This window comes from Myxocyprinus asiaticus, chromosome 46 (assembly GCF_019703515.2).
Source record: "Myxocyprinus asiaticus isolate MX2 ecotype Aquarium Trade chromosome 46, UBuf_Myxa_2, whole genome shotgun sequence".
NCBI lineage: Eukaryota > Metazoa > Chordata > Actinopteri > Cypriniformes > Catostomidae > Myxocyprinus > Myxocyprinus asiaticus.
In genome coordinates, this window is record NC_059389.1 from 21,461,551 (window position 1) to 21,487,929 (window position 26,379).

Below are 26,379 nucleotides of genomic sequence, written 5' to 3' on the forward strand. Positions count from 1 at the left end.
TTCCCTCAGACAACAAAACACTTGATCATGAGTGTAAATACTCGTAGGATTGGCAGCATCACTCCACGATTGGAACAGACTTTTATCACATTACAGCTGAGGAATAGTAGAGTTAAATTAACAGATATAGGTAATCACACGCTCAGTCACTCTACGTCTCTCTCTTACTCTCATACACACACATCCTTGTTTCTCCAATAACTTGTTAGAAACAGCCCAAGCTGTCATTACTAGTTCTAAAGTGTTGTTTTGAATTAGTAATGGAGGCTTGGGCACATCTTTCGAACTAGCAATGGCAGATTCTGTGGCGTAAGAAAGTAGTTCCACACACAACTATTTTTTGAGACATTTCTTAGTTATTTACTTGCTCGTTGAACTGTTGAATAAAAACAATATTGCACTCGCAATTGTGCTGTATGTCCATCTATCAGCACAGCTGTGATCACCTGTGGCCTCGTGCCTACAGCCGAATAACAGCCGTGCTGATAGCTGGACATACAGCACTCTTACTCGTGTGATATTACTTTAATATTTTCTTCTTTAAATAGCACCAATGTGGTAAGCTAATTTTTTCTAAGTAGCTTGTAGTGTAGCTAACTAATTTTTTAAAAGAGTAGCTTGACTGTAGTTCAACCACAATAAGTTATGAGTTTAATAAAATTAGCTCCTACATCACTGGGCAGAATGTAAGCCTAAGTCACCCTTCACTTTCATCGTTTCTTTCTTCCATACAGTGATTGTGAATGGTGACTGAGGCTGTCATTCTGCCTAACATCTCCAGAGAAGATAGAAAAACCTATTTTTTGGTCATTTTTGGGTCAGCTGTTCACTTAAAGTTTAAATCGTCTCTGTTGTTATTTGTCTGTTTAACATGAAGGCTCATGCCCTGGAGGCTGACCTGGAGCAGACCCTTGTGGATCTGGCGTGTCTCTGCAAGACAGTGATCTGTTGTCGGGTCACTCCACTGCAGAAAGCACAGGTGGTGGAGCTGATCAAGAGACACAAGAGAGCGGTCACACTTGCCATTGGAGACGGAGCCAATGACGTCAGTATGATCAAGAGTAAGACGTAACTGACCTGTTATATTCTATCCATCCATCCATCCATTCATCCATCCCGTAATACTCAAAGTGCTCTGGCACTTGCAGTGTATACTGCTGAAATATAGATTCACTGCAGGTCTCATTGAGTGGTTGCTATGGAAATATGCTGTGCTTTTTGATCTCTAGGGCTGTTTGTAATGTGTGTATATTGTCTCTGCTCTTCCCCAGCGGCTCACATTGGCGTGGGCATCAGCGGGCAGGAGGGGATGCAGGCGGTGTTGGCCTCCGATTACTCCTTCGCCCAGTTCCGCTACCTGCAGCGCCTCCTGCTCGTCCACGGCCGCTGGTCCTACCACCGCATGTGCAACTTCCTCTGTTACTTCTTTTACAAGAACTTCGCCTTCACACTGGTTCATTTCTGGTATGGATTCCTCTGTGGATTCTCAGCACAGGTAAAGCTCATGTACTATGAACAGCAGAACAGTGTTTATGCAAATATTTCAGCCTTGAACAATATTTGTTATGCATGTGATTTCACTTGAGGATAGAATAGAAAAGGTCAAAGTTAAGTTCAATGGTCAGCATTTCGGTTGGATCAACCGACAAATTTGAAATACAGCCTAGCAAATAAAATTATTTTTAAATGCGAGACACAACCAATGGCACAGAAGGTAACCTGACTGGCTAGTTAAAATGTAAAGAATTTTTTTAAATGTCTTAATGCGTCCTATATACATGTGCTTGACCTCGCAGATGTGCAAGGGGTGTTTACAAAAATGTTTGACTTGCAGATTATAAATAATATTTTGCTGTCATTGCAGACAGTATACGACCAATGGTTCATCACGCTCTTCAACATAGTCTACACCTCGCTTCCAGTGCTGGCCATGGGCCTGTTTGACCAGGTAAACCTGTTACACAATCATTGATGATTGTTCTTATTTAACTATATATCTGATTAATTTTGAAGTCTGTTGATTTTGCAGGATGTGAACGAGCAGTACAGTTTACGCTATCCAAACTTGTACAGACCGGGGCAGCTTAACCAGCTGTTCAACAAGAGGAAGTTCTTTACCTGCACGCTTCAGGGAGTCTGCACCTCTTTCATCCTCTTCTTTATCCCGTACGGAGCCTTCATGACTGCTGTGCGTGATGATGGCGCCCACATCTCTGATCAACAAACTTTTGCCGTCACCATAGCTACCTCTTTGGTCATTGTTGTCAGTGGCCAGGTGAGACAATTTTACAACTAATTAAGTACTCATTGAATGTGTTTGTGTATTAAATCTTTTAAACAATCACTTTGGACATAACTGATCATGTACAGTACAAGGTTGTTGCTTTTTCATTGTGGAATGTTTTTCTTTTAATTTTGTTAGGTTTATCTTGACTTTGCAATGTAAAAGATGAATGTAATTTAATGTAGAAACACTAAAAAAATTATTCCTCCTAAAAGTAAGATTTAAACAAATGGTTTAAATTAGATCTAGTTAAATATACTTAGCTTTGCTAAGTTTAAAATTAGCTCAATTAATGCCTAAGCAAGTGTAATTGCTTTGCCTTTTTCCAAAGTTCATGCTCCTCATCAATTTTATTTAAACACACAAATATTTTCACCTATTTTTAAGATTTACACATTTCAATTTCATAACAAAATTCCATCAAACTGAGTTGTATACTTTTTAATGAAATTAAAGTAATAAAACTTAAAATACTGAGTTTATTTTTATTTTTTTAAGATTACTCAATTAATGATGGAATTTTGTTATGATATTCAAATGCATAAATCTTAAAATTATGTTCTGAGTGTAGTACACATTTACTTTGAATTCGTATGTTAATAAATATGTGTACACTATTAAAGATGACTCAGTTTAATGATGGAAATCGGTCATGCAATTGAAATGCTTAAATTGAAAAAATAAACTGAAAAATGTTTTGGAGTTAAGAAATGTTTCATTATGTATTCTTGTTTAACAATATTAAAATATCACATCTCATTATAGATTGGTCTTGACACAAACTACTGGACAGCTGTGAATCATTTCTTCATATGGGGGAGTCTAGCCGTATACTTTGCCATACTTTTTGCAATGCACAGCGATGGTATTTTTACCATATTCCCAAACCAGTTTCCATTTATAGGTAAGAATTTAAATGTGCTTGAAGGTCCACTAAATAATGTTTTGTTTACATTTAGCCAGCTTTTATTTTGCTTCCTAAACAACTGATACAACAGTTATATTGGACAGTGCTGCTGCCACCTATTGGCATGGATGCAGCATCACACAAAAGCACACATTTTCAGTTATTTATGGCATTGCAGAAATACCTTAATTGTATTTGTCACCCATGATTAATTTATTCCACAACTGAAAGTGTTATTAGGGGGTTAACGGGATAAAGTAAGTAGTAATCAGCTGGCCACCATAAGGGAGAACCACACTTATGTAGAATTTAACATCTCATGTCAGAGTACATCATTTTAAACAAATCTGTCAAAAGTACTATTGATTTCTTTAGGTGTAAAAACTTTTTAAGCGGAAATAATTACTTAGTGCACCTTTAAATAATCTCAGAATTTTGTCCTAGTTTCACATGCTTGAATTTATTGGGTCCTTATACCCCTTTACATACTAATCACAATCTGTACTGTAAATTTTGGCCATTTCAGTATGTCTTTTTATATCTTGTGTTGTGTTTTTGATTCTAGGTACGGCACGTAACTCTCTGAATCAGAAGCTTGTGTGGTTGGTTATCCTCCTCATCACTGTCGTGTGCATAATGCCCATGGTGGCCGTCCGATTCATCAAGACTGACCTATATCCCACACAGACTGACAAGGTTATTTGACTGTATATACATTTCCTTATGCAGTGGGAAGATAAAATGACCAATATGCTACTGTTATTATAGGAAAAAATATTAGTAACAATGCTGTTACTAATTAATTACCAGTTAATTATCAATTTAAGTTTAATCAAAAGCATCTTACTGAACATTACAGGTTTTGAATTCCTTTAAAATTAGGTTGCTCTATACATGTTAATCTCTATTGACGGCATCTGTGACATGTTTCCATATGATTACCATAGAAAATTATTTGAATCATCCCTCAATTTGTTAAAGCACACAAAAATTGTATTTACAGTAATATGTTTACTATGGAAGTCTATGGGGCAAGGTATTCAGGGGAGTTTATTTTCTGTAGCAGAAATGTACATCTTATAGTTTTGTTAAAGCGCTTATATCATGGGTCTGTTACAAAACGTACTTGCCTAATCTTGCCTACATAGGTAGCTGTCCTCTATCGTAACTGAAATGGATCCTCATAAGAGAGAGGTTTGGAATGCTCTACAATGGCAGCAGTTCCACGTGACATTAAAATAGCACTCATTACGTGCAGCGCACAGGAGACTCGACTCGCAACTGCTTTCAGTACAGGTGAAGCGAGAGTAATGACGTAATACTCTAATGAGCTTAAAAATACATAGCACACTCACCTTTTGGGTAAAATAGTCAGTTTTCTATCACATTAAACTATTTTTATCGATACTTTTCAGTATTGAAGTGATTGCAAGTAAATTTATAACAAAAACAATATTCGCTTCATCCACCGAGCTCATCACGGTGCATTCTGGGATTGTCAGAATAAAGTTTAGGACACTATTGGTTAGGTTTAGGTGTTGGTTAAGGGTAAGGACGTCGGTTTTGTTTACCTCTCATTTGCTTTTTTTAAACACTATTAGTTAGGTTTTTACAAAAGTTTTTGTTTAGGGAAGTGTTTTTCATCCATAAAAACCTCACCTTAAAAACCTCGTCTGATTACGAAATTATTTCCCTCGGTTTTAGTGCCCCCCGTTGGACATTTCACCAGGAAACTGCACCAAAACGTGCGTAATTTTTGTTTGCAAAAATGTTACCATGGTCACGTAAATTTCATGAGATCAGTCTGCTTTTGGAACAGCCTTTGCGTCAGGAGTGTGCCTATGATGCCTTAAAAAGCTGCATCTCGAAGAAGCTCACTAGGTTTTGGAACAGACCCTATTTCTTCTGTGACACTGTACAGATATGTCTAAATTGTCATTTTAGTGATGGCTGCATTATTGACTTATTTGCTCCACATTTTTGCTTGCACGTATAACGCGAGACATACTGTAACTTTATGGCTTTACATGTTCATGACAGGAGATGAAAGATTCAATACAACTTTTTATGACTTTAGTTTCAGGTCTTATGGCTACACTTCTACAAACTGATGGACAAGTCTAAATTATTTTCTGTTGTAAACGCCTTTCACAAGAGCACAATGGCCATTGGTCATGAATTGCCCTTTTATGAATAGTTCCGGCATAATTGGGCCACATGGACTAATAGTGAATTTTAAAAATGCTTAACCTCATGCGACCCCATATACACATGCGTGGATGTTGTATTTTGGCTTCGCTATACGCAACGCACAATTAAAATTTATTTAAACCGACTCTAGACTCTAGACTGTCATTTAAGGGTTAAACTTCTGACGCACCGTGTCACATGACACAACAGCATGCTGTCGATTTCCGTGAAGTGCTTATGCAGGCGCAGAGCCAACAAAAATGCCTCTGGTAAGAAACGTATTTAGGTTTTTTAATTTAAACCTGTTTGGGTGTAAAGAGTAGCGTCTCAAGTTTTGTTTGATATGCCACTTTAAAAAAATGCATTCATTTTTCGTGCTGATAAACATGATGTCCACATACGTGGATTTCAGGACATAATTCCCTCAAAAGTTAAAAAAACATTATTTTGAATGACTGTAACATATACACATCTGTGAGTTATTTTGCTTTGTTTTTATGTACAATATGGTTCAATTAATTAATATTAGTAAAGGTATTCCTATACTTACATTTTCACTTTGAGAATAAGTGGGTTCATCCAAAAGTTGAAAAATGTTGCTTTCAGAGACTTTAAATGGAGTTAGGATGAAAATAAGGTGCATTTCAAACTGTTCTGAGACCAGTGAAGTCAGACAGCACACTGGAGGTTAAGTAATTCACTAAATAGGAAGCAAGGGAGCATCCTATTCTTTATGCAGCTAAGTTCATTCACTCCTAAAATGCGACCATAAGTTAATTTTTAGGCTGCAGATGATGTTTGGACCATCTCAACATATTTGGCAGACATGAGACAATGGTACATAGATCCATTTTGACAATGGGCGGCCTTGAAGTCCAAATGTTGAGAACCACAAAGTGTCATAGTACTCATTAGGTTTTCTAAAAAGTTGATGTGTAACATCTTAACACTTTTTTCAGACCTACATACATCATAATGAGCTGTTGAAACTATTTGCCCTCTCGTAGGTGCGTTTACTTCAGCAGGCCACTAGGAGGCAGGGTCCTCAAGAACAGAACCTCAGGCGGGTCCGCAGGACGAGTTCTCGGCGCTCGGCTTACGCTTTCGCCCACCAGCAGGGATACGGAGAACTCATCACCTCTGGCAAGAACATGAAGGTCCTCACATCCTCTACTTTCACATACCCTGTATCCTCTCCCACAAGAGCACCTGCCAGATCCGGATGGATCGAGGGCTTGATGAAAAACAAAGGGGACATGGACGCTACCACCCCGGTGGTGGAGATCACTGGATTTAGAAGGGAAAGTGACCAAAGTCGAGAGATAACACTGGAAGACTTGGAAGCCACATAAAGAACCATACAGTAAACTCAATGAACACTCATGGGTTTTTCTTCCTTTGCAGAAGAAAGAAGGACTTAGTGCCTGTCCCTTTGTCTTTTTAAAGGGATAGATCACCCAAAATGAAAATGCTGTCTTCATTTACTTATCCTCATTTTGTTCCAAACCCATATGGACTTTCTTTTTTCTGCGAAACACAAAAGGAGATTTGCAGCAATAGCAGTTGGAAGTGACACAGAAGATTTTTTTTAAATATATATATATATATATATATATATATATATATATATGTTTGGAACAACATGAGGGTGAGTAAATAATGACAGAATTTTCATTTTTGGGCGAACTATCCCTTTAATGTGGTGATGATAATGATGGATTCTGAACAGAGAGGCTCTAGACTCTTAGAGATGCCCTTGGGCACAACTGGACTATGAGTGATGAGACGAGCACAGGAGACTCCAAAGAGCCAGCACAATGAAGCACAGATAATACAAATTTTCTTCACCTAGTTTTCACTCATGCAGATCATTTCCCTCCTGACAATGCATCCGTTCTTTTTGTGACGGTTCATTGAATTTGAAAATGAACCTCGGTTTCATTTTGATTTCATGTTATCTCCTCGTATTTTCTGGCACAGATTCACAAGTGCAATGTTTCCTTCAAAAGGTGACATTTTTATGTTTTACGTTTTAATGACTTCCTCTTATGATTCATATGCACTGCAAAAGCAATGCATAAATTTCCATTGTACACAAAGTCAATTGCATTTCTTTTAGGGATTGGAAACACTAAATCCTATTTATTTTGTAGCCATCACAAATTATTAGTAGTGGGCAAAGTTTAAACATGAGTTCACATTCTACAATTGCACTGCAAAAAAATTATTTTCTCAATCAGCATTTCTCCTGTGAAAAAAAACGAACAAACAAACAAACAGACAAAAAAAAAAACCCCCACAGTAATATCCTTAAAAAAAATACATTTACTTGAGAAGCAGAATTGTGTAGAATATTAAGTCTTAAGTATTAAGAATCATGTTTTTTTCTTGTTTAACGCATGAATCTAACAGAATTTGAGGTTTATGCTTAAAACATGAAAAAAAAAGTAACACTTTACAATAAGGTTCTACTGGTTAACATTAGTAAATGCATTAGGTATCATGAACTAACAATGAACAATCTGTTTTTACAGCATGCATTAATCTAGGTTAATATTAATTTATAAAAATATATAAATGTTCAAGTTCATAGTGCATTAACTAATGTTAACATGTACTACTTTTAATTTAAAAAATATATTACTATATGCTGAAATTAACATTAGCCAAGCTTAATAAATGCTGTAAAAGTATTGTTCATGGTTTGTTCATGTTAACTTATGTTGTTAACTAAGGTCATTGAATACAACCTTATTTTAAAGCGTTACCAAATTTAACAATGGAGTATAAAAAATAAACTTATTCAAGATGCATTCCCTTAAAACAATTGTAAAACAGTTATTTTATCAAGTAAATGTGTCTTATTTTAAGAATGTTTAGAATATTTTACTGGAACAAAAAAACAAAAACAATTAAGAAAATATTAACTGCAGGGAGGGCATTTAAACATGAGTTTACATTCTACAAATTGCTCAGAATAACAAGGCATCAGGGAGCAAATATTTACACGTGTGTGAAATAATTTAAACACTGATACAGCCATCTGCAGGGGTTCTTGATGAAGGATTATAAATGCATTGCACAAAAATGTTTAAACACTGTTTAAATGGGGACATCTTAAAGGATAAGTTCACCCAAAAATGAAAATTCAGTCATTGTTTACTCACCCCTGTGTTGTTATAACCCCGTATGACTTTCTTTCTTTTTCTTAACACAAAGAGAGAAATTGTGAAAAAATGTTTTCCTAATTTCTCTTTTGTGTTAAGAAAAATAATGAAAGTCATATAGGGTTATAACAACACAGGGGTGAGTAAACAATGACTGAATTTTCATTTTTGGGTGAACTTATCCTTTAAAGGAATGCTCTGGGTTCAATTCAAATTCAGCTCAGTCGACAGCATTTGTAGCATAATGTTGATTACCACAGAATAAAACGTAAACTCGTCCCTCATTTATTAAAATTAAAAACCAAAACATTGCGGTTACATTAAGACACTAGCAATTGGAAGTGAATGGGGCCAATCCGTAAATGCTAAAATGCACACTGTTTTAAAAGTATAGTCACAAGATGTAAACATTAACACTAAAATCATGTTAACACATACTGTATAATGTTTACATTTTGTAGCTATACTTTTGAAACTGTGTATTTTAATGTTTATGCACTGGCTCCATTTAACTTCCATTGTAAGTCTTTTACTGTAACCACGATTTTTGCTTTTTTTTCCTTAATAAATGAGAGATTGGTCAAAATATTTTTGTGGAAATCAACATTATGCCACAAATGCTGTTGATTGAGCTTAACTTGTATTGAACAAGGAACGTTCCTTTTTAAAAATGTTGGATGTTGTTTAAAACATCTAGACTCACAGCTTGTTCAGATACTCTACTGAATGAACCAACATGTAATGCATCATGCTGATGGTTTTAGGGATGTGTAATAACAATTAGAAATGCACAATATCCATGCCACAGAGAACGTACATTGGGTGTACATCTTCAAAGCAAGCTCTGTTTTTCCCATTATATGGAGTTTAAACAATTTTAAAAAGCAAAATTTAAATTGTACCTCTTATATATAATATATATATATATATATATATATATATATATATATATATATATATATATATATATATATAAAATATTCCACATTTGCACATACTTCATACCGTAGTTATCCTCAGCTTTGCATGCAGCTCATTGAATGGAGAATATTGAGAGAATATAAATGTAAAGGTCATGGGAATACATAGCTGTGCCTTCCATCATTCTGCAAGCGATAGACTGATGCATTTACTCTGACTAAACTAATTCCATGTATCTACTTCAAAGGTCTATAAAGTGGGCATTTCTTTCCTGTGATCCTTTATGTAAAGGATTTTTGTGCCTTTTTTGTTTTCCTTTAATTTAAGGAAATACTTTAAGTTCTCCTATGTTGGGTTGAATGTGTCACCATTGCCTTTTTTTTCTCTGAAAATTTCTGACATTACAACATATCAATGATTTTCAGGCATAAATGATAAATTAGCTGATCAGATTATTGCCCTCATATTTTGGGATATTTTGCAGGTAAGATGTAATGTAATGTAAAGGTCATATTTTCTATCTGAAATGTATTTGATGAAGGTGGTTGTGCAACATTTCCTTTTCACGAATGTACAGTCAACACATTAATTTAATATTATTAAATATGTATGATGAATGTATACTATTTTCCTGCTGTGCTATTTTGTCAGCAAGGACCATGCAAATTGTTTATTGTTTTTATTTAAATGCATGGATTTTTATACAAGTCAATGTAATTTTTATATGAAATGCATTAAATGGACATTGTTTAACTTATTTTAAAATGATTTGTTTATGTTCATACTTAATCCACACACTAACAATATCTTCATAATGGTTTTTGCAGGCACTTTTAGGTACACAAGCTCAATTTCGTGCATTGCCACAAGGGGCGCTATTGCAGACATTAGTGTGAATTATGCACATCTACCATGAGTTTTCAATTTCAAGCCAACTGCTGTCATGACAGAGCAACAGTTTGAAGAGAATACTGCTGAGAGCAAGTTGGGTAAAGTCAAAATATTTATAACAACTTACCTGAATAATGGCACAGACGTTTGAAGGTAACTATCGCTCCGCACCATTGTACAATGATCACACTCATGCTCTCAAGAGAGCAGCTCGGAAAATGGAGCACAAGTGGAAGAATACAAAATTAGAGGTATTTCGTGGAGCATGGAAGGATTGTGTCTGTGGCTACAGACAGGCACTAAAAGCTGCCAGGTCAGCATATTTGAGCAAACTCATAGAAAATAACCACAACAATCCTAGGTGTTTATTTAGTACTGTGGCTAAATTGGTTAGCAATAAAGCCTTTACTGAACCAAATATTCTGTTGCAGCACAATAGTAATGACTTCAATTTTTTTACTGATAAAATTTAAATAATCCGAAATAAAATTGGAATTATACAGTCATCTGTCACAGTACCACAGAAAACAGTATCTCATAATTTTTTTCACGAGCAACTTCAATCCTTCGCTGTCATAGGTCATGAAGAGCTAACAAAACTTATCGAAACATCAAAAGCCACAAAATGGGTGGGGCCTGGGTAGCTCAGCGAGTACTGATGCTGAGTACCAACACTGGAGTCGCGAGTTCGAATCCAGGGTGTGCTGAGTGACTCCAGCCAGGTCTCCTAAGCAACCAAAATTGGCCCAGTTGCTAGGGAGGGTAGAGTCAAATGGGGTAACCTCCTCATGGTCATGATTAGTGGTTCTCGCTCTCAATGGGGTGCGTGTTAGTTGTGCATGGATCGCAGAGAGTAGCATGAGCCTCTTCATGCGGAGTCTCCGCGGTGTCATGCACATCGAGCCACGTGATAAGATGCGCGGATTGACGGTCTCAGAAGCGGAGGCAACTGAGACTTGTCCTCCGCCACCCGGATTGAGGTGAGTAACCACGCCACAACGAGGACCTACTAAGTAATGGGAATTGGGCATTCCAAATTAGGAGAAAAGGGGATAAAAAAAAATAAAAAAAATTTAAAAAAAGCCACATCATGTATGTTAGATCCAATTCCAACTAAGCTCTTAAAAGAGATATTCCCTGTTATCTCAGAACCTCTTCTTAATATTATTAACTCCTCACTATCCTTAGGACATACCCCAAGAAACTTTAAAACGGCAGTTATCAAACCACTTATTAAGAAGCCACAGCTTGATCCCGGTGAATTGGCTAGTTATAGACCAATTTTAAATCTCTTGTTAATGTCGAAAATACTAGAAAAGGTAGTGTCCTCCCAACTATGTTAATTTCTACAGAGAAAAAGTATATATGAACAGTTTCAGTCAGGATTTAGGCCCCATCACAGTACAAAGACTACATTTATCAGAATTACAAATGACTTGCTCTTATCGTCTGATCGCAGCTGCATTTCTCTTCTAGTGCTTTTAGATCTTAGTGCTGCCTTCAACACCATAGATCACAACATTCTCTTAAATAGGCTTGCATTAGCATGGTTTAGGTCCTATTTAGCAGACCACTACCACTTTGTCTGTGTAAACGAGGTATTGTCAAATCAAACAAAAGTTAAGTATGGAGTGCCACAGGGATCAGTTTTAGGGCCTCTGTTTTTCTCCTTATATATGCTTCCCCTGGGAGATATTATTAGGAATCATGGAATAAGTTTCCACTGTTATGTCAACGATACCCATCTTTATATTTCTTAGAAACCCAACGAAATTTCACAATTCTCCAAATTGATGAGCAACACAACAGTCACATTTCAGCACTACATATACGGACAGTGACACTAAGTAGCACATAAAACGCACTTAAAAAATAAGGAACGTTTGTTAAATCGGGGAGGGAGGGGGAGAGAGAAAGAGCCAGCGGGAGAGACAGAGAGAGAGAGAAAGAGGAAAGAGAGAGAGAGTGAGAAGAGAGAGAGAGAGAGAGAGAGAGAGAGAGAAAGAGGAAAGAGAGAGAAAAGAAACACTCTTCTTCACCCACCGCTTGTGGACGACAGCTGCTCCTCCATTCCCTGGTGGACGAAAGCTCCGGTTAACCTCGACCCAACAGCACCCGATTGTCTATAAGGAGTGAAAAAAGATATACTCCAATTCATTACAAACAGATTGAGGCAGAATTTCAATAACTACTTCGCCTAGTTTGACACAGAAACTGCCACACAGAGGTGACTCATTCAGTGACTCAAGCAGCTATAAGGTCAGTTTTTATGTGACAAACTCTACTGAATCTTCAGCAAGTAACAGCAAAAATTCAATGCATATCAGCACATAAATATTTCTGGATTATATCCATAAGCATTACACTTTAAGTAAAAGGAATGTTCCAGGTTTAGTACAAATTAAAGATGTTTACATTAATGCACTTACAATGGTAGCCCATGGGGCAAGGCAACACAATTGGATAAAATACACATAATATAGTTTCAAACATATAGCTACTATACTTAATATATGTTCGTATGAGATTAGTGTGTTAAAATCACTTACGAACTTGACATAAACCCGGTATGTTTTGCACGACACACGCAAGGATACCACAAAATCCTCTCAAAGCAATTACGTCAGTAAGCATAACTACAAGACTACAGCAGTAGCCCTAACACTAAAATTATGATTTACGTAATTTTAAAGGTCAGATTCTTCGCAATTTTGTATAGAAAAATAATCGGAGTGCTTTAACAAAAATACAAACCCTTCGTAACACCTTGCCCCTTAGGGTCTGTTCACACCAAATGTCTGAATACTGACTACTTTGTGGTACACTTTTAGTACAGTCAATGGCAGGCACATGCGGCGATGATGCACACGGACGAGGATTGTCTGCGTGTCGAGAAAAGGCCAAAGAATACTTCGGTTGTCCGAGTTGCTGTTCGCTCCGCGCACAGTATACATGACACAAATTTCGTCATCAACACAGTCCATGTGGACTAAAGACTGTACTAAAAGAGTATTACAAAGCAGTCATTGTGCACATGCGCTCGCAGTCAGAAGAGTATACTTTGAAAGGCAATGCGGACGACCGGGCACGATCTGATCCGGAACGCACAAAAATGAAGTATACCCAGGCATAGACTGTGCTGATGATGAGTCCGCGCAGACTGTGTTAATGACGAAATTTCCGTCATGCATACTGCACGTGGAGCAACAACCGAAGTATACTGTACTTTGGCCTTTACACTCTGTCAACACCGGATGCAGGAGGATTTTTTGGTGAGAACTCTTTGAAGTAGTTTAATTATTTTCTTTTTTTATTGTAATAGTAATTTTTCATGTTATTAATGTCCTGACTCTACATTGTGATCAGTTGAATGCCACTTTGATGAATAAAAGTACCCATTTCTTTAGAGCAAAATCTGTACATTATTCCAAACTTTTGGCCGCCAGTGTGTATATACATAAACATATATATTACTAATTATAAAAATGAATTCTGATTATTTTTTTATCATTGCGATAATTATAATATTGTAATGACAATCTTTTTTTTTTTTTTTTGCATTATGGTAATGAGAATTGGGGGGTAAAATGTGTCATAAAAATAATGTCACAATGTAAAAAATCGTAATGGCACTAGGGCTGGGCGATATATCGAATATTCACAATATTATCATGATGATTTTGCTGGTGATATAAAATTAAGCAATATTGTAAATATTGCATTGATTGTAGTGTGCTTTTTATTTGGCCACTAAGTTTCCAAAAGAGTGTGGCATGAAAGTAGTTTCACGATCCTTCTGGTCTGCAAAATTCATCAAAATAACAAAAACTCAGTGTTTTTATATGTGATTAATAAATCCCAAAAGGCTGCAATTTAATTCAATGAATACATGGTCTGTGTGTGCTTCAGAGTGAGCAGGTGATGTGTTCTATGATGATACGCTGTTTCCAGCGCTCTCAGAGCGGTTTGTGTACATTGTGAAAGCAAAGAGCTGCAGATTCACACAGTGGCGCAATTCCAAACATTTGTACCTGCAACAAGTTATTATACTAATCTAAAAACAGGACACATTATTGAGAAAAGGAGGACATGACAGCATTTCAACAGATGTGTAATGAGCAACATTGCAAACTGACAAATACACACAGACTTTCAGTGCTCCATCAAAATAAAAGCTCCAAGTGAAGGTGAATAAATCAGCATTATATTGCATTATCAAATTTAACTGGGCTCCAAAAAGTGAGTGAACTTGTTCTCAAAAATCTTCTAGTAAAAATATATGACAGTAAATATGGCTTCTTATTACTGTATTGTTGTATTGCTACATCTAATGAAAATGGTTAAATATCGTTCTTGTGTTAATTTAGTGAAAAACTGTGGAAAAACGTGCCTTCATTATTTTTCGATTTTCATTTCATGCATTAAACATTTTTAATCTACTTGGCTACAATGGCTGTTTAGTTGAAATGATGGTTCCTCTGATTAAAAAGAAAAACTTCTAATGCCATTTCAGAGCAAATACATAATTATCAAGATATACATTATATCGAATATCATCTATATATCAATATATCAAAAATATCAACATAATTGTTTTTTGGTTTTTTTGCCATATCGCCCAGCCCTAAATGGCCCTAAAAATAGGGCTTCATTTTCTATAAGCAAAATATAAAATATATTATATTATAATATTCTATTATAGAAATATAATAAATATTTGTTTCTTTTGATTTTGAAGTAAAATGGGGTTTCATAAGAATATCACCCATGGTAAAATTACTGTAACGTATCTGGTGGCTTATTGCTTTATTTCAACAGAATAAGCTGTCACGATAGATGCATTTGGTTTTAACATGCATCCCCGTAGTTCTGACCTTTGTGGCAATGCGGCATTCCACCACCCTCATGATGAAGTGAGACATGGCCGCCTTGTTCATCTCCACACAGCAGTTTGCAATTACAAACACAGCCCCATCGGGAAGCCTCATGTCGGTGGCCTGCAGCGGAATAAACTCTATCAGCTTGGCCTGGAGGAATAATAAAATGAGTTATGATAAAGAAAATAAAAGGTTTAAGCAAACAAATAATGTAGATGTAAACACAAATCAGAAACAATAGAGGAAATACAAGCAAAACCCATCAAACATTTAGCAATGACATAGTCTGATGGTTTGTACCCAACTACCCAAATGTAACATACGTGGATGGAGGAGTTTTAAATACAAAAGGCTTACTGTTCCCTCTTCCGCCAGAAAAGAAATGGTCTCTGCAAGAGTCACCTGAAAATGGAAGTCAAAATTTGATCAAATTTATAGACAGAAGTGAATTAGACATCAATTTTCAGTAAGTTAGGACATTTATAGTAAGGACTACCTTAGACAGAGACTTCTGATTGGCTTTCACAGTAACTAGACCAGCACAGCACACCAGAGCGCTGGAGCTGGAAAGCTCTGAGCTGGCAGGAATAGTCCTGTCCACCACACAGCTCATGCCTGCCAAAGAAGACAAGCTCAAGTGCTCCTGCAGACATGAAGCCAAGGGTGAAATGTCTAGACTTCTGTGAATCACTCATCTTACAGACATGCATTTTGTGGTACTAAACATTTCACCTGAATTCCTTTCACTACACAAAGGAAGTAATAGTGCCACTGAGGATTCTCTTTGTCAATGGAGATACAGTCTGCAGACACACTGAAATCCCTGCAACACTGATACAATAAGTCAGATGCATGATTTAATAATGACATCTTCAAGTTAGTGACACAAAGTAATTGAATTCACCTTTTCACTCAAGAAATTAAAGGGATAGTTCACCCAAAAAAGATCTGTTTCTCACCCAACCTATCATATCTCTTCAGAAGACAATGGATTAAACCACTGGAGTCTTATGGATTAATTTTATGCTGCTCTTATGTGCTTTTTGTACCTTCAAAGTTCTGGCCACCATTCACTTGCATTGTATAGACCTACAGAGCTGAGATATTCTTCTAAAAAATTTCCATTTATATTCAGCAGAAGAAAGAAAGTCATACACATCTGGGATGGCATGAGGGTGAGTAAATGATGAGAGAATTTTTATTTTTGGGTGAACTATCCCTTTAACTCAAGGCCATTTTTAACTATGGGCGAACATAATCCTGGGTTATCTTCTTTCATGTCTCGCAGTGTTCATACTTTATCCTGGTTTAGTAGGCCAATTAAAGACCAATACAAATTCACTATTTCTGAAAATCATAGCATTTTTACTTATATTTAGCATCGGTTGTATTATCTGAGAGTTATTGACAGAAACCGCAGCAAGAATATTCTGCTCTATTGCCATGGGCAGGACTGCATAGCCTCAATAATCAATATGTTCCCCTGGAAATTGAAAAATATGAGTTGTAATCATTTTGCAATTACCAAATTATGAGGTTTGTATATAAATTGTCTGTAACCCACCTACTAAATTCACCAGAGTCGGAACAGAGAGTATTTAACAGAGATGGGCCACTTTTATTAAATGAATTGGAGAAATTGGAACGCTCAACTAAGGTGCTCTGAACGCCCAACGGTCAACGGATGAAGTCCCGCCTTACAGTTAAAAGAGCCAATCACCTTTTATATACAGACATCACCTGTCAATCAACTCTGGAACGCGCATGCGCATTAGTTTTATATGCCGGGAAAAATAAGTTTTTTAACGTAATATGAGGTAAAGAATCACAATTAATGATACCTGTATTGTCATATTTTATTGCTTATTCGTAATATTGACCGACCGTTTTTGAGAGTTTGGTCTTTCCCCATTCAAGTAGATAGGAACTGAACAGTCATGACGGGAAATAGCTTCCCGAGAGCGTTCTAAACATGGCCGATAGTGGACTGACTTGCTAGAAGTACTTAGGTTCGGAAGGATTCGGGAAGAATCGAAACGGCGCGCGCACCGTGAACAAAACGTCATAATGCTTTTCCCGCCGAGGATTGTGGGTAAAGAGTCCCTCTCCGGTCAAGATGTCTGACATGGAAGATGATTTTATGTGCGATGATGAGGAGGATTATGACCTGGTAAGATTGACTGTAATAAACGCAACTTTAAATGCATGAAATGTAATGTTCGGGCAATATAGTGGCATTAGAAATGTGTGTTTTGGCTGCTCGTGTGAGCTGAAATTCACCACTGAGTTGATTAGCAGGTGGCTAGTTTGCTAATATTGCAGAATAAGTCAACACATTTGACAGCCAAAAGTAAATGAAAGTACATTTATACATACATATTTAACCCTTGTGCATCAATTTAAAAAAAGTTACTCAGAGGTCCTTCGAGGACAAAATTGTCCGCGTCAAAAAAACTGCCATAATAATATTATATATTAATGTTATTTTCCTCTTTCAGTTAGTTAACTTTTTTAACCAGCATAAGTCCTGATCATAACTACCAAATATTCATTCGTTTCCTGGATTTTAACCCTTTAAATGCCAGTTTGTTTACATAATGCCACTGTTTTTTACACACACGCACACATTTGTCAATATACACATACAAAACACACTCTGACATCCATACCAACATACCCACACAATTTTAGCTGCATGATTTATTCAATTGGCCTGCAGTGCTCTATAATACAGCAAACAGAAAATAGGAAGAAAGAATGTATTTGCTCCATACGCTAAACATGAAAAAAATGGTGCCATCTGGTGGAAAATATGTAAACTTTTAAGCTCTGGCTCCGGAATGAAAGCATAATTTGATTTGATTTTATGCTTTAATGGCACTGGGATCAAATTTTGCAGTTTTAATGAGTTTCATTGAGGACATTTTTGTCCTGAGTGTAACTATTTTGTGTACACAGTGTATTATAAATGTATTATAGGAACTGAGTTTGAAATATACAAATTCCCCCAAAAATACACACCTTTGGCAAAATGTATGCCGTTGGCATTAACACAGCCAACATGATCGAAAAACAAAAATGAAAAAGACTAAAATGTCCCGAAGGTCACACAAGGGTTGAGATATTATCAATTTACACACCTTATTTTACATATAGAATATTTGATGTAAATATTATAAAACTTGCAGGCTCATGTGTGAAGTTGGATCAATTATAGCCAATCAGCCTCTTGTTATGAAACTGCATAGTATCTTAAGAAGTTACTTATTTGAATTTTAATTAAAGGTTTAATTGAGTGCACTTAAGCCGTTTATTATGCTTTGAAAACCACACGTAAAATCTCATGTCAGAGTCTTTTGTTTATGTTTGTTTCAGGAATACTCTGAGGACAGCAACTCTGAACCGAATGTGGATTTGGAGAATCAGTATTATAACTCCAAAGCCCTCAAAGAAGATGATCCTAAAGCAGCCCTGAGCAGCTTTCAGAAGGTTAGACACTTAAAATTGAGCCATGTCTGGATCCTTTGAGGTTGTGCTACAGCATTAAAAGGCATTAATCGCTGTTTCCTGTTTTGTAGGTGCTGGAACTGGAGGGTGAAAAAGGAGAATGGGGGTTCAAAGCACTAAAACAGATGATTAAGATCAACTTCAAACTGGTGCGTAACTGTAAGCATAGCAAATTATAAAAAAAATATATAAAAATAGATGATTAAAGTTTTATTAAGTCTTCCCTGTCTTTATGTAATTTAAGGAACATATATTTATTGTAGATAATGACTGCTTTTTTTTTATCCTTATTTATACAGACAAATTTTCCTGAAATGATGAACCGGTATAAACAACTGTTGACGTATATACGGAGTGCTGTCACCAGAAATTACTCTGAGAAGTCCATCAACTCTATTCTAGACTATATCTCAACCTCCAAACAGGTATTTGTTGCAATAAAATGTTCTTCAGGTACAGTAACCACTTCTTTGTTATTATTGTTGTTATTTTTTTCTAATCCAAAATTCATCTTCTCACTTTTGTTTTGAGATGGACTTGCTACAGGAGTTTTATGAGACAACCCTAGAAGCTTTAAAAGATGCTAAAAATGACAGACTTTGGTTCAAAACTAACACCAAGGTTAGTACTGTGAAGATTATTATGTTTATTCTGTATTTATATGATCAGTTTTGGGGAAAATAAAAAAAAAAATATGAAAGATATTACATTTTCTTATACTACAGATCAAAATATGCAAATAGAGTTATTTATCAGGAAGAATATTTCCAATTTTTTTATATTTAATACTGTTAACCCTATAAGCTCGGATGTTGAAATTTTGTTTTCATAATAATATTAACTACAGTCTTGACCAACACAAAATAGGTATCATTTGAAAGCTTAGAAACTGTACTTTCCATGCATGTAGTCATTATGACCAAAACTGAACAAGTGCTTTGAAATTTGCAGACAAATGTGCAAGCTTTTGTACACTAGGATCAATTATATTTGTAATGCTATAATTTTTGATTGCTTTGTTGAATCAACACAAAATTTCACTCAATTACAGGTGACATGATTGGAAACAAAACAAAAGCAGTTTTTCGGTGCCACCTTATTTACACTCTGAGATATATCATGTCAGATCAGAAAAATAAGAAAAAAAGTAGATTTTTGGCTCAAGTATTTTTGTGATTTTTCAGCGGTTTCTTAGACTGAGATTCTCAGAATTTATCCTAGTCTATATAATTAAAAAAAATGTGAAAAGTTTTCTTTGCAATGATGCCAAACACTTGACCCTCTGTTTTTTTTCTTGTTTTTTTGACGAGTTATACTCCTTTAATTTTGGGTATGCCACTGAAACCGGAAATCTTTAAAAACACCCTCAGAGCTTAAGGGGTTAATAATATTGCATTACGTATTGATGCAAGTCCAATATCTTCCAGAATAACCTTTGTATTCATTTTTTTAGCTAGGCAAGTTGTACCTTGAAAGAGAAGAATTTGGAAAGCTCCAGAAGATTCTCAGGCAGTTGCACCAGTCATGTCAGGTAGAGTAAATAATCAACAGAATGTAAAAATAAGAGAATCTACCGCAGTTGTCTTCTATTGTTCTAAAACTGACGAATGTTCTTTATCAGACGGATGACGGAGAGGACGATCTTAAGAAGGGCACTCAGCTGTTAGAGATCTATGCTTTGGAGATCCAGATGTATACCGCCCAGAAAAACAACAAAAAGTTGAAAGCCCTCTATGAGCAGTCGCTACACATCAAATCCGCCATCCCACATCCACTCATCATGGGAGTCATCAGAGGTGTTTTACTGATTTTTAATTCATTCTAATGCCAAAGTAGTAGCCTCTGGAATTTAGCATAAACAAGTAAAAATAGCGATTACTTTCAAGGTACTTTTCAAATATTAAAGTAGAAATTGCTATTGGAGAGACCATTGGTTTTGTTTAATTTGTAATCTTCTTTCTAGAATGTGGTGGTAAAATGCACTTGAGGGAGGGAGAGTTTGAGAAGGCACATACAGATTTTTTTGAGGCGTTCAAAAACTACGACGAATCTGGAAGCCCCAGACGAACCACTTGCCTTAAGTACTTGGTCTTGGCCAACATGCTGATGAAGTCTGGAATCAACCCGTTTGATTCTCAAGAGGTATAACATGTTTGTCAAGCAACTTTAAATTAGAGGAATTAGAGGTATACCGCTATATCGTTTTATAGTTGCTTTTTGGAACAATCGGTTATCTGCAAAAAATCTATGCTGATAGTCGCTAATATTTTTTTATTTTTTTATTCCTCTTTGGCTGGCATGGCTTGATTCTACAGTATAACAGCGGCATCTAGAAGTGAAATAAAAACAATCACTGACACCTCGTGGGGGTTTGCTGTATCTAAATCTTTCAGCATTGACAGTGAGCCCGTTTACCTGCACACCAATACAATGATTATTCTCTAAAATCAGCTTATTTTAAAAATCTGACAAGGCAAGAAATCTGCGTTTACATGACATTGGAAATAATCGCGTTATTCTCTACTTTTGACATCAAATCGTGTAGAGGCATGCGCTCAACACATGCGCACATTGGATGACCTCCAATGACCTTACGCTTTGTAGGCTTATTAAGCATAATCGGTGGAAGAACGTGCATGTAAACGCACTCAATGTTCATCCATATTTTTATCCTCACTTCAATGCATATTTATGCATATTTGTTATTTTGATTTAATAGTCAAGTGTTTTAAATTTAAGCAAGGGAATGCAAAGAAAAATTGGACTATATGGAAGCGTACCCCCTCAACACATGCATTATATCTCCAACTTCATTGTGATGAGGAGGAGGGCGGGGCCGGGCTGTGAAGACACACGTTCGGCCCTGAATCGGACTAATAAGCCGGGAGGGGAATAAAGACGAGCCGGAGGCGCCAGTTCGAGAGAGAGAGATGCACGCGGCCACACTGCATGTTTGTATATGTTGGTTTTAAGTTGAGTTTGACACAAAAAATGTATGTTTACTGTTCAGCCTGCTCCCGCCTCCTCCTTGCCCATCCTTACACTGTTATAGTGTTGCCAAAACCCGGGAAGGAGGAGGGATGCGCTGTCGCGGAGTCCTCGCCGCTTCCGTCCACCAAAGGAGCAGCTGCGGCCGTCTGCCTGGGGACGGAGGGGTCGCTGCCAGCCGGCGAGAGCCAGAGGAGCCGTGGCCGTCCGCCGAAGAAGGGGAGTAGCGGTTCCGTCCGCCAGGGGCCAGAGGACTCGTTGCTGTCCGCCGGAGGGCGGAGGAGCAGTTGAGGACCGGGCGTCAGGGTGTCCGGGAGCCAGTGAACAAACGGTCGGAAAGGCAACGCCCCCCTCCAGGAAGTGAGGGGAGTGCGTCATGCCAGGGATTTCCCCGACCTGAGTCGGGTGATGGAGTGTGACGAGGAGGAGGGCGGGGCCGGGCCGTGAAGACACACGGTCGGCCCTGAATCGGGCTAATCAGCCAGGAGGGGGATAAAGACGAGCCGGAGGTGCCATTTCAAGAGAGAGAGATGCACGTGGCCGCGCTGCATGTTTGTTTATGTTGGTTATAAGTTGAGTTTAACATTAAAACTTTGTTTACTGTTCAGCCGGTTCCCGCCTCCTACTCGCCCATCCTTATACTGTTACATTCATATTTTGCAAATAATAATAAACCTTATTCCTCATTAAACCTCATCTGGTGAAGTATGTATATACAGGACCCTTCATCTGGTGTCTATATAGGCTATAAAAAGGTTAATTTGGTTAAAATATGGCATTGTAACAGGGCCAAGTCACAGTCCTTTCAGTGTAAGAGTTCCCGGTGTGTTTTGGCCTTGTTTACTGTTTACAAAATCCACTATCTGTCGACCTGTAGTTAAAATGCATTGTAATTTGACTAAATCAACTAAATCTTTTTTAATGTGTCTCTATGTCTAGGCAAAACCCTACAAAAATGATCCAGAAATCCTAGCAATGACAAACCTGGTAAGGTAAGATTGCATAGCAACAATTTTCATTTATTTAATCAAGCAAGGGTTGTGAGCGTGCACTAACTAGGAAAAACAAGTAAAGCAGATTTTTATTGCATGAATTCTGTTATAACTTGATTCTAGTGCTTACCAGAACAATGACATCACAGAATTCGAGAAAATCCTGAAGACGAATCACAGCAACATAATGGATGATCCCTTCATCAGAGAACATATTGAGGGTCAGTATCGGTGGCTTTCACTTTTGTGCGTATTTCCTTCTTGAGTTTCTTTATATTACAGCATACATGAATGTCACTAAGTGAACTCTCTCTCTCTCCTTTTCCTACAGAATTGTTACGGAACATAAGAACACAAGTGCTCATCAAATTGATTAAGCCTTACACTAGGATACACATACCTTTTATTTCAAAAGTAAACCTTTATTCTTTTATATATGTAATTAATGCGATTATTTCCATTATAATATGCTTTTGATTCTCCACCTTGATATCTTCACTGTTTTTCTTTAGGAGTTGAACATTGATGTTGCAGATGTGGAAAGCTTGCTTGTGCAGTGTATTTTAGACAAGTAAGTTTAAGATGGTGTTCTTTTTCTTTTTTTGAGCTTGCCACAGCTAGAATCCCTGTTAATATTGCCAGTACATACGGTTACGGTTTTGTTCTAAACCCCTAACCCTAAATTAACCCTAACTTTGGGTTGTAACTTACCCTGCACTATTTGTGCTACGGACATGAATGATACCTTAAACTATGAGGCTTGTTAAAGGGATAGTTCACCCACTAATGAAAATTCTCTCATCATTTACTCACCCTCATGTCATCCCAGATGTGTATGACTTTATTTCTTCTGCTGAACACAAACAATGATTTTTAGAAGAATATTTCAGCTCTGTTGGTCCATTCAATGCAATTGAATGATGACCAGAACTTTGAAGCTCCAAAAAGCACATAAATGCAGCATAAAAGTAATCCATAAGACTCTAGTTTTTTAATACATGTATTCTGAAGTGATCCAATCAGTTCTGGGTGAGAACAGACCAAAATATACCTCCTTTTTCACTTTACATTTTGCTATTGCAGTCTCTAGACATGATTATGATTTCAAGCTCGGTTACACTTCCTAGTGCTTGACCAAGAATCAAGCTTAAAATCATGATTGCCAAGGAGACTGCTGAGTAACATTTTGGTCTGTTCTCACCCAAAACCGAATGCATCGCTTCAGAAGACTTGAATTAAATGTATGGATTACGGTTATGCTGACTTTATATGCTTTTTGGAGATTCAAACTGCTGGTCACCATTCACTTGCATTGTATGGATCTACAGAGATTAAATATTCTCCTAAGAATCTTTTTTTTTTTTTCTACAGAACAAAGAAAGTCACACATCTGGGATGGCATGAGGGTGAGTAAATGATGAGAGAATTGTTCATTTTTAGGTGAACTATCTCTTTGAGGCTTTTCTAAGCGACTGGACTTAAAGTTTTTGCCTGTCGGATAGTAAAACTAGTTAACCACCCCTCCTGTAAAGCATGTTGTAAACACAAGTTTTTCTTAATTTACTTACCCACAACACATTAGCATTGTGGTGACAAGTTTTGCATGGGCAAGCAGAAAATGTCTAGTTTGTGGATGCCCTTTCACTTCGAGAAGTGAACGTTCCCTTAACATATTTTGTGTGTCTCATCTTTTTTTTTCAGTACGGTCAACGGTAGAATTGACCAGGTCAATCAGCTGTTGGAGCTCGATCACCAGAAAAGAGGTGGAGCCCGATACACCGCTCTGGATAAATGGACCAATCAGCTGAACTCTCTCAACCAGGCCATTGTTAGCAAACTGGCTTGATTTGACACTGATGATCTGGGGAAACAAATTCACCCTGCAGGCAGCCGCTTGACTTAAGGCTGTCAGTGACATTAACTACTTTCAAGCCCTGTACTCCCCACTCGTTGACAAAAAGGGGGATGTAAATTTGGCTAGTTTGTGTTTTTACAGCTGTAATCACTTAAGTCAGTTTTAAATGTTCTTAACAAAGAAGCAATTCCTGCAGTATGTCTGCTGTATTGAATTAAGACTTTAATATGAAAATGTTCCCAATGTGGTTGCATCATCTGAAATTTTTTACATTAATAGCACATATTGACACTTAGTTATGGCAAAGATTCGAAAAGCATACATTTGTCTTTATTGGCAAGTAGGAGGACATGCTGTGTGAAATTGCAACATTTGTTGAACTGTTTCTGCATATTTTACTTGGTTTGCATAAAATTCATTTAAGTTTTATGGAGTTGCACCACAGCACAAGTGTATTATAAATTGCAGTCATTGCTAGAATTCCTCTCATGAAACATGACAGATCTGTTCAAACTGTGCTGGCTGAACTCTTTTGTTTCAGTTTCAAACATTAAAAATAAAAGATGCATTGGTTGCTTCATCAGAAGATCTGTGTTTATGTTTGATAAGCAGTGATGTTTCAATGCTCTGAACCCTCTATTCTAGTTTTTTCAAAAGAGAATGAATAGGGAATATTTACAAGAACTGTCGATTTTTATTATTTAAAGAAAAACTTCAATCTTAAGTTTTATTTGGGGAACTGATACTTTTATAAGAGCAGCAAAAGCAAATTTATAAGTTATTTGGAATACATGCCAATGTACTGTGAATTTGGGTTAAACAAAACTAACAACAGTAAAAGAGGCATAGTATGCTGGTTTTTTTTTTTTTTTTTTACAAAAAATACAACTTTTTTAGTCATTTTTACACATTTCACAGTATGAAATGAATAAATTATTTATATATATATATAAAATAATAGATGAAAATGCAGCTGACAGAACCAAATATAAAAAGTAAATAAAACAGAAATATTGTTAATCAAATCACAGAAAGAAGAAAATAGGATATCCAGAGGCTTTCCAATAATGATAATAATATATATATATATATATATATTAGAAAATTGAACTGTTATTATTATTATTATTAATATTATAATTATTATTATTACTGCTACAGCTCAATGACTCAGTACATTTCTCTGAAGAAGAAATAAAATTTTGGTTGAAATGTATTATGCTTTAAAAAATGTTCTGGGTTCAATACAGCTTAAGCTCAATCAACAGCATTTGTGGCTTAATATTGATTACTACAAAAATTAAGTTTGATTTGCCCCTCCTTTTCTTTAAAAAAAGCAAAAGTCTTGGTTCCAGTGAGGCACTTACTATGGAAGTAAATGGGGCCAATCCGTAAACATTAAAATATTCACTGTTACAAAAATATAGTTACAAGACCTAAACAATATGTGTGTGAACATGATTATAGTGTGATTAAATTACTTAACCTTTTCTGTGTAAAGTTATAGACAATTTTACAACTTCATTGTCATGACAATGTCATGTAAACAAACCCTAAAATAACGATATAAACAACGTTACAGCTCAAATGACACATGAGTTTTAACAGAAGAATAATTGTAAGTGCTTTTATAAAATTATAAGTTCACATTTCTGCCCTTATACCCTCCAAAAATTGGCCCCATTCACTTCCATTATAAGTGCCTCACAGTAACCTCAATGTTTTTGTTGTTGTTGTTGTTTAAAAGAGATACAAGTCGAAATGATGTTTTGTGGTAATCAACAATATGCCATGAATGCT

At 36.5% G+C, this 26,379-nt stretch overlaps 2 protein-coding genes and 1 pseudogene across 6 annotated transcripts in view; 2 read left to right on the top strand and 1 right to left on the bottom strand.

Moving 5' to 3' along the window:
• LOC127436152 (probable phospholipid-transporting ATPase IM) overlaps positions 1-8,562 on the top strand; it is a 54,491-nt gene extending 45,929 nt beyond the window's left edge. For all 3 annotated transcript variants that reach the window (XM_051690108.1, XM_051690110.1, XM_051690109.1), the window contains 7 exons: positions 878-1,061; positions 1,272-1,495; positions 1,865-1,948; positions 2,030-2,275; positions 3,050-3,188; positions 3,757-3,887; positions 6,389-8,562. In XM_051690108.1, coding sequence (XP_051546068.1) covers positions 878-1,061; positions 1,272-1,495; positions 1,865-1,948; positions 2,030-2,275; positions 3,050-3,188; positions 3,757-3,887; positions 6,389-6,733 — 1,353 coding nt within the window. In that variant the 3' untranslated portion in view covers positions 6,734-8,562. The remainder of the gene's footprint in view (positions 1-877; positions 1,062-1,271; positions 1,496-1,864; positions 1,949-2,029; positions 2,276-3,049; positions 3,189-3,756; positions 3,888-6,388) is intronic.
• A 5,726-nt stretch (positions 8,563-14,288) lies between these two features.
• LOC127435713 (N-acetylgalactosamine kinase-like) lies at positions 14,289-17,149 on the bottom strand (annotated as a pseudogene).
• Positions 17,150-17,266: 117 nt separating this feature from the next.
• LOC127436103 (COP9 signalosome complex subunit 2) lies at positions 17,267-25,165 on the top strand. 3 transcript variants are annotated; one of them, XM_051690036.1, is made up of 14 exons: positions 17,267-17,407; positions 18,613-18,726; positions 18,816-18,893; positions 19,044-19,169; positions 19,276-19,365; positions 20,198-20,275; positions 20,366-20,540; positions 20,708-20,886; positions 22,672-22,724; positions 22,848-22,945; positions 23,056-23,138; positions 23,237-23,295; positions 24,096-24,130; positions 24,426-25,165. In XM_051690036.1, the coding sequence occupies exons 1-14, from the start codon at positions 17,354-17,356 to the stop codon at positions 24,530-24,532; spliced, it is 1,329 nt and encodes a 442-aa protein (XP_051545996.1). In that variant the 5' UTR covers positions 17,267-17,353; the 3' UTR covers positions 24,533-25,165. The 3 variants fall into 3 exon arrangements, with proteins under 3 accessions (XP_051545996.1, XP_051545995.1, XP_051545997.1); XM_051690035.1 differs by lacking the exon at positions 24,096-24,130; XM_051690037.1 differs by lacking the exon at positions 24,096-24,130 and having other exon boundaries at positions 19,291-19,365.
• The last annotated feature ends 1,214 nt before the right edge of the window (positions 25,166-26,379 follow it).

Bases quoted from the DNA above. Each gene is read 5' to 3' on its own strand.
- LOC127436103 (XM_051690035.1), top strand. From the start codon at position 17,354: ATGTCTGACATGGAAGATGATTTTATGTGCGATGATGAGGAGGATTAT. The intron at 18,894-19,043 runs GTGCGTAACTGT...TTATTTATACAG, and splicing joins TTAAGATCAACTTCAAACTG to ACAAATTTTCCTGAAATGAT. The intron at 19,170-19,275 runs GTATTTGTTGCA...TTTTGTTTTGAG, and splicing joins ATATCTCAACCTCCAAACAG to ATGGACTTGCTACAGGAGTT.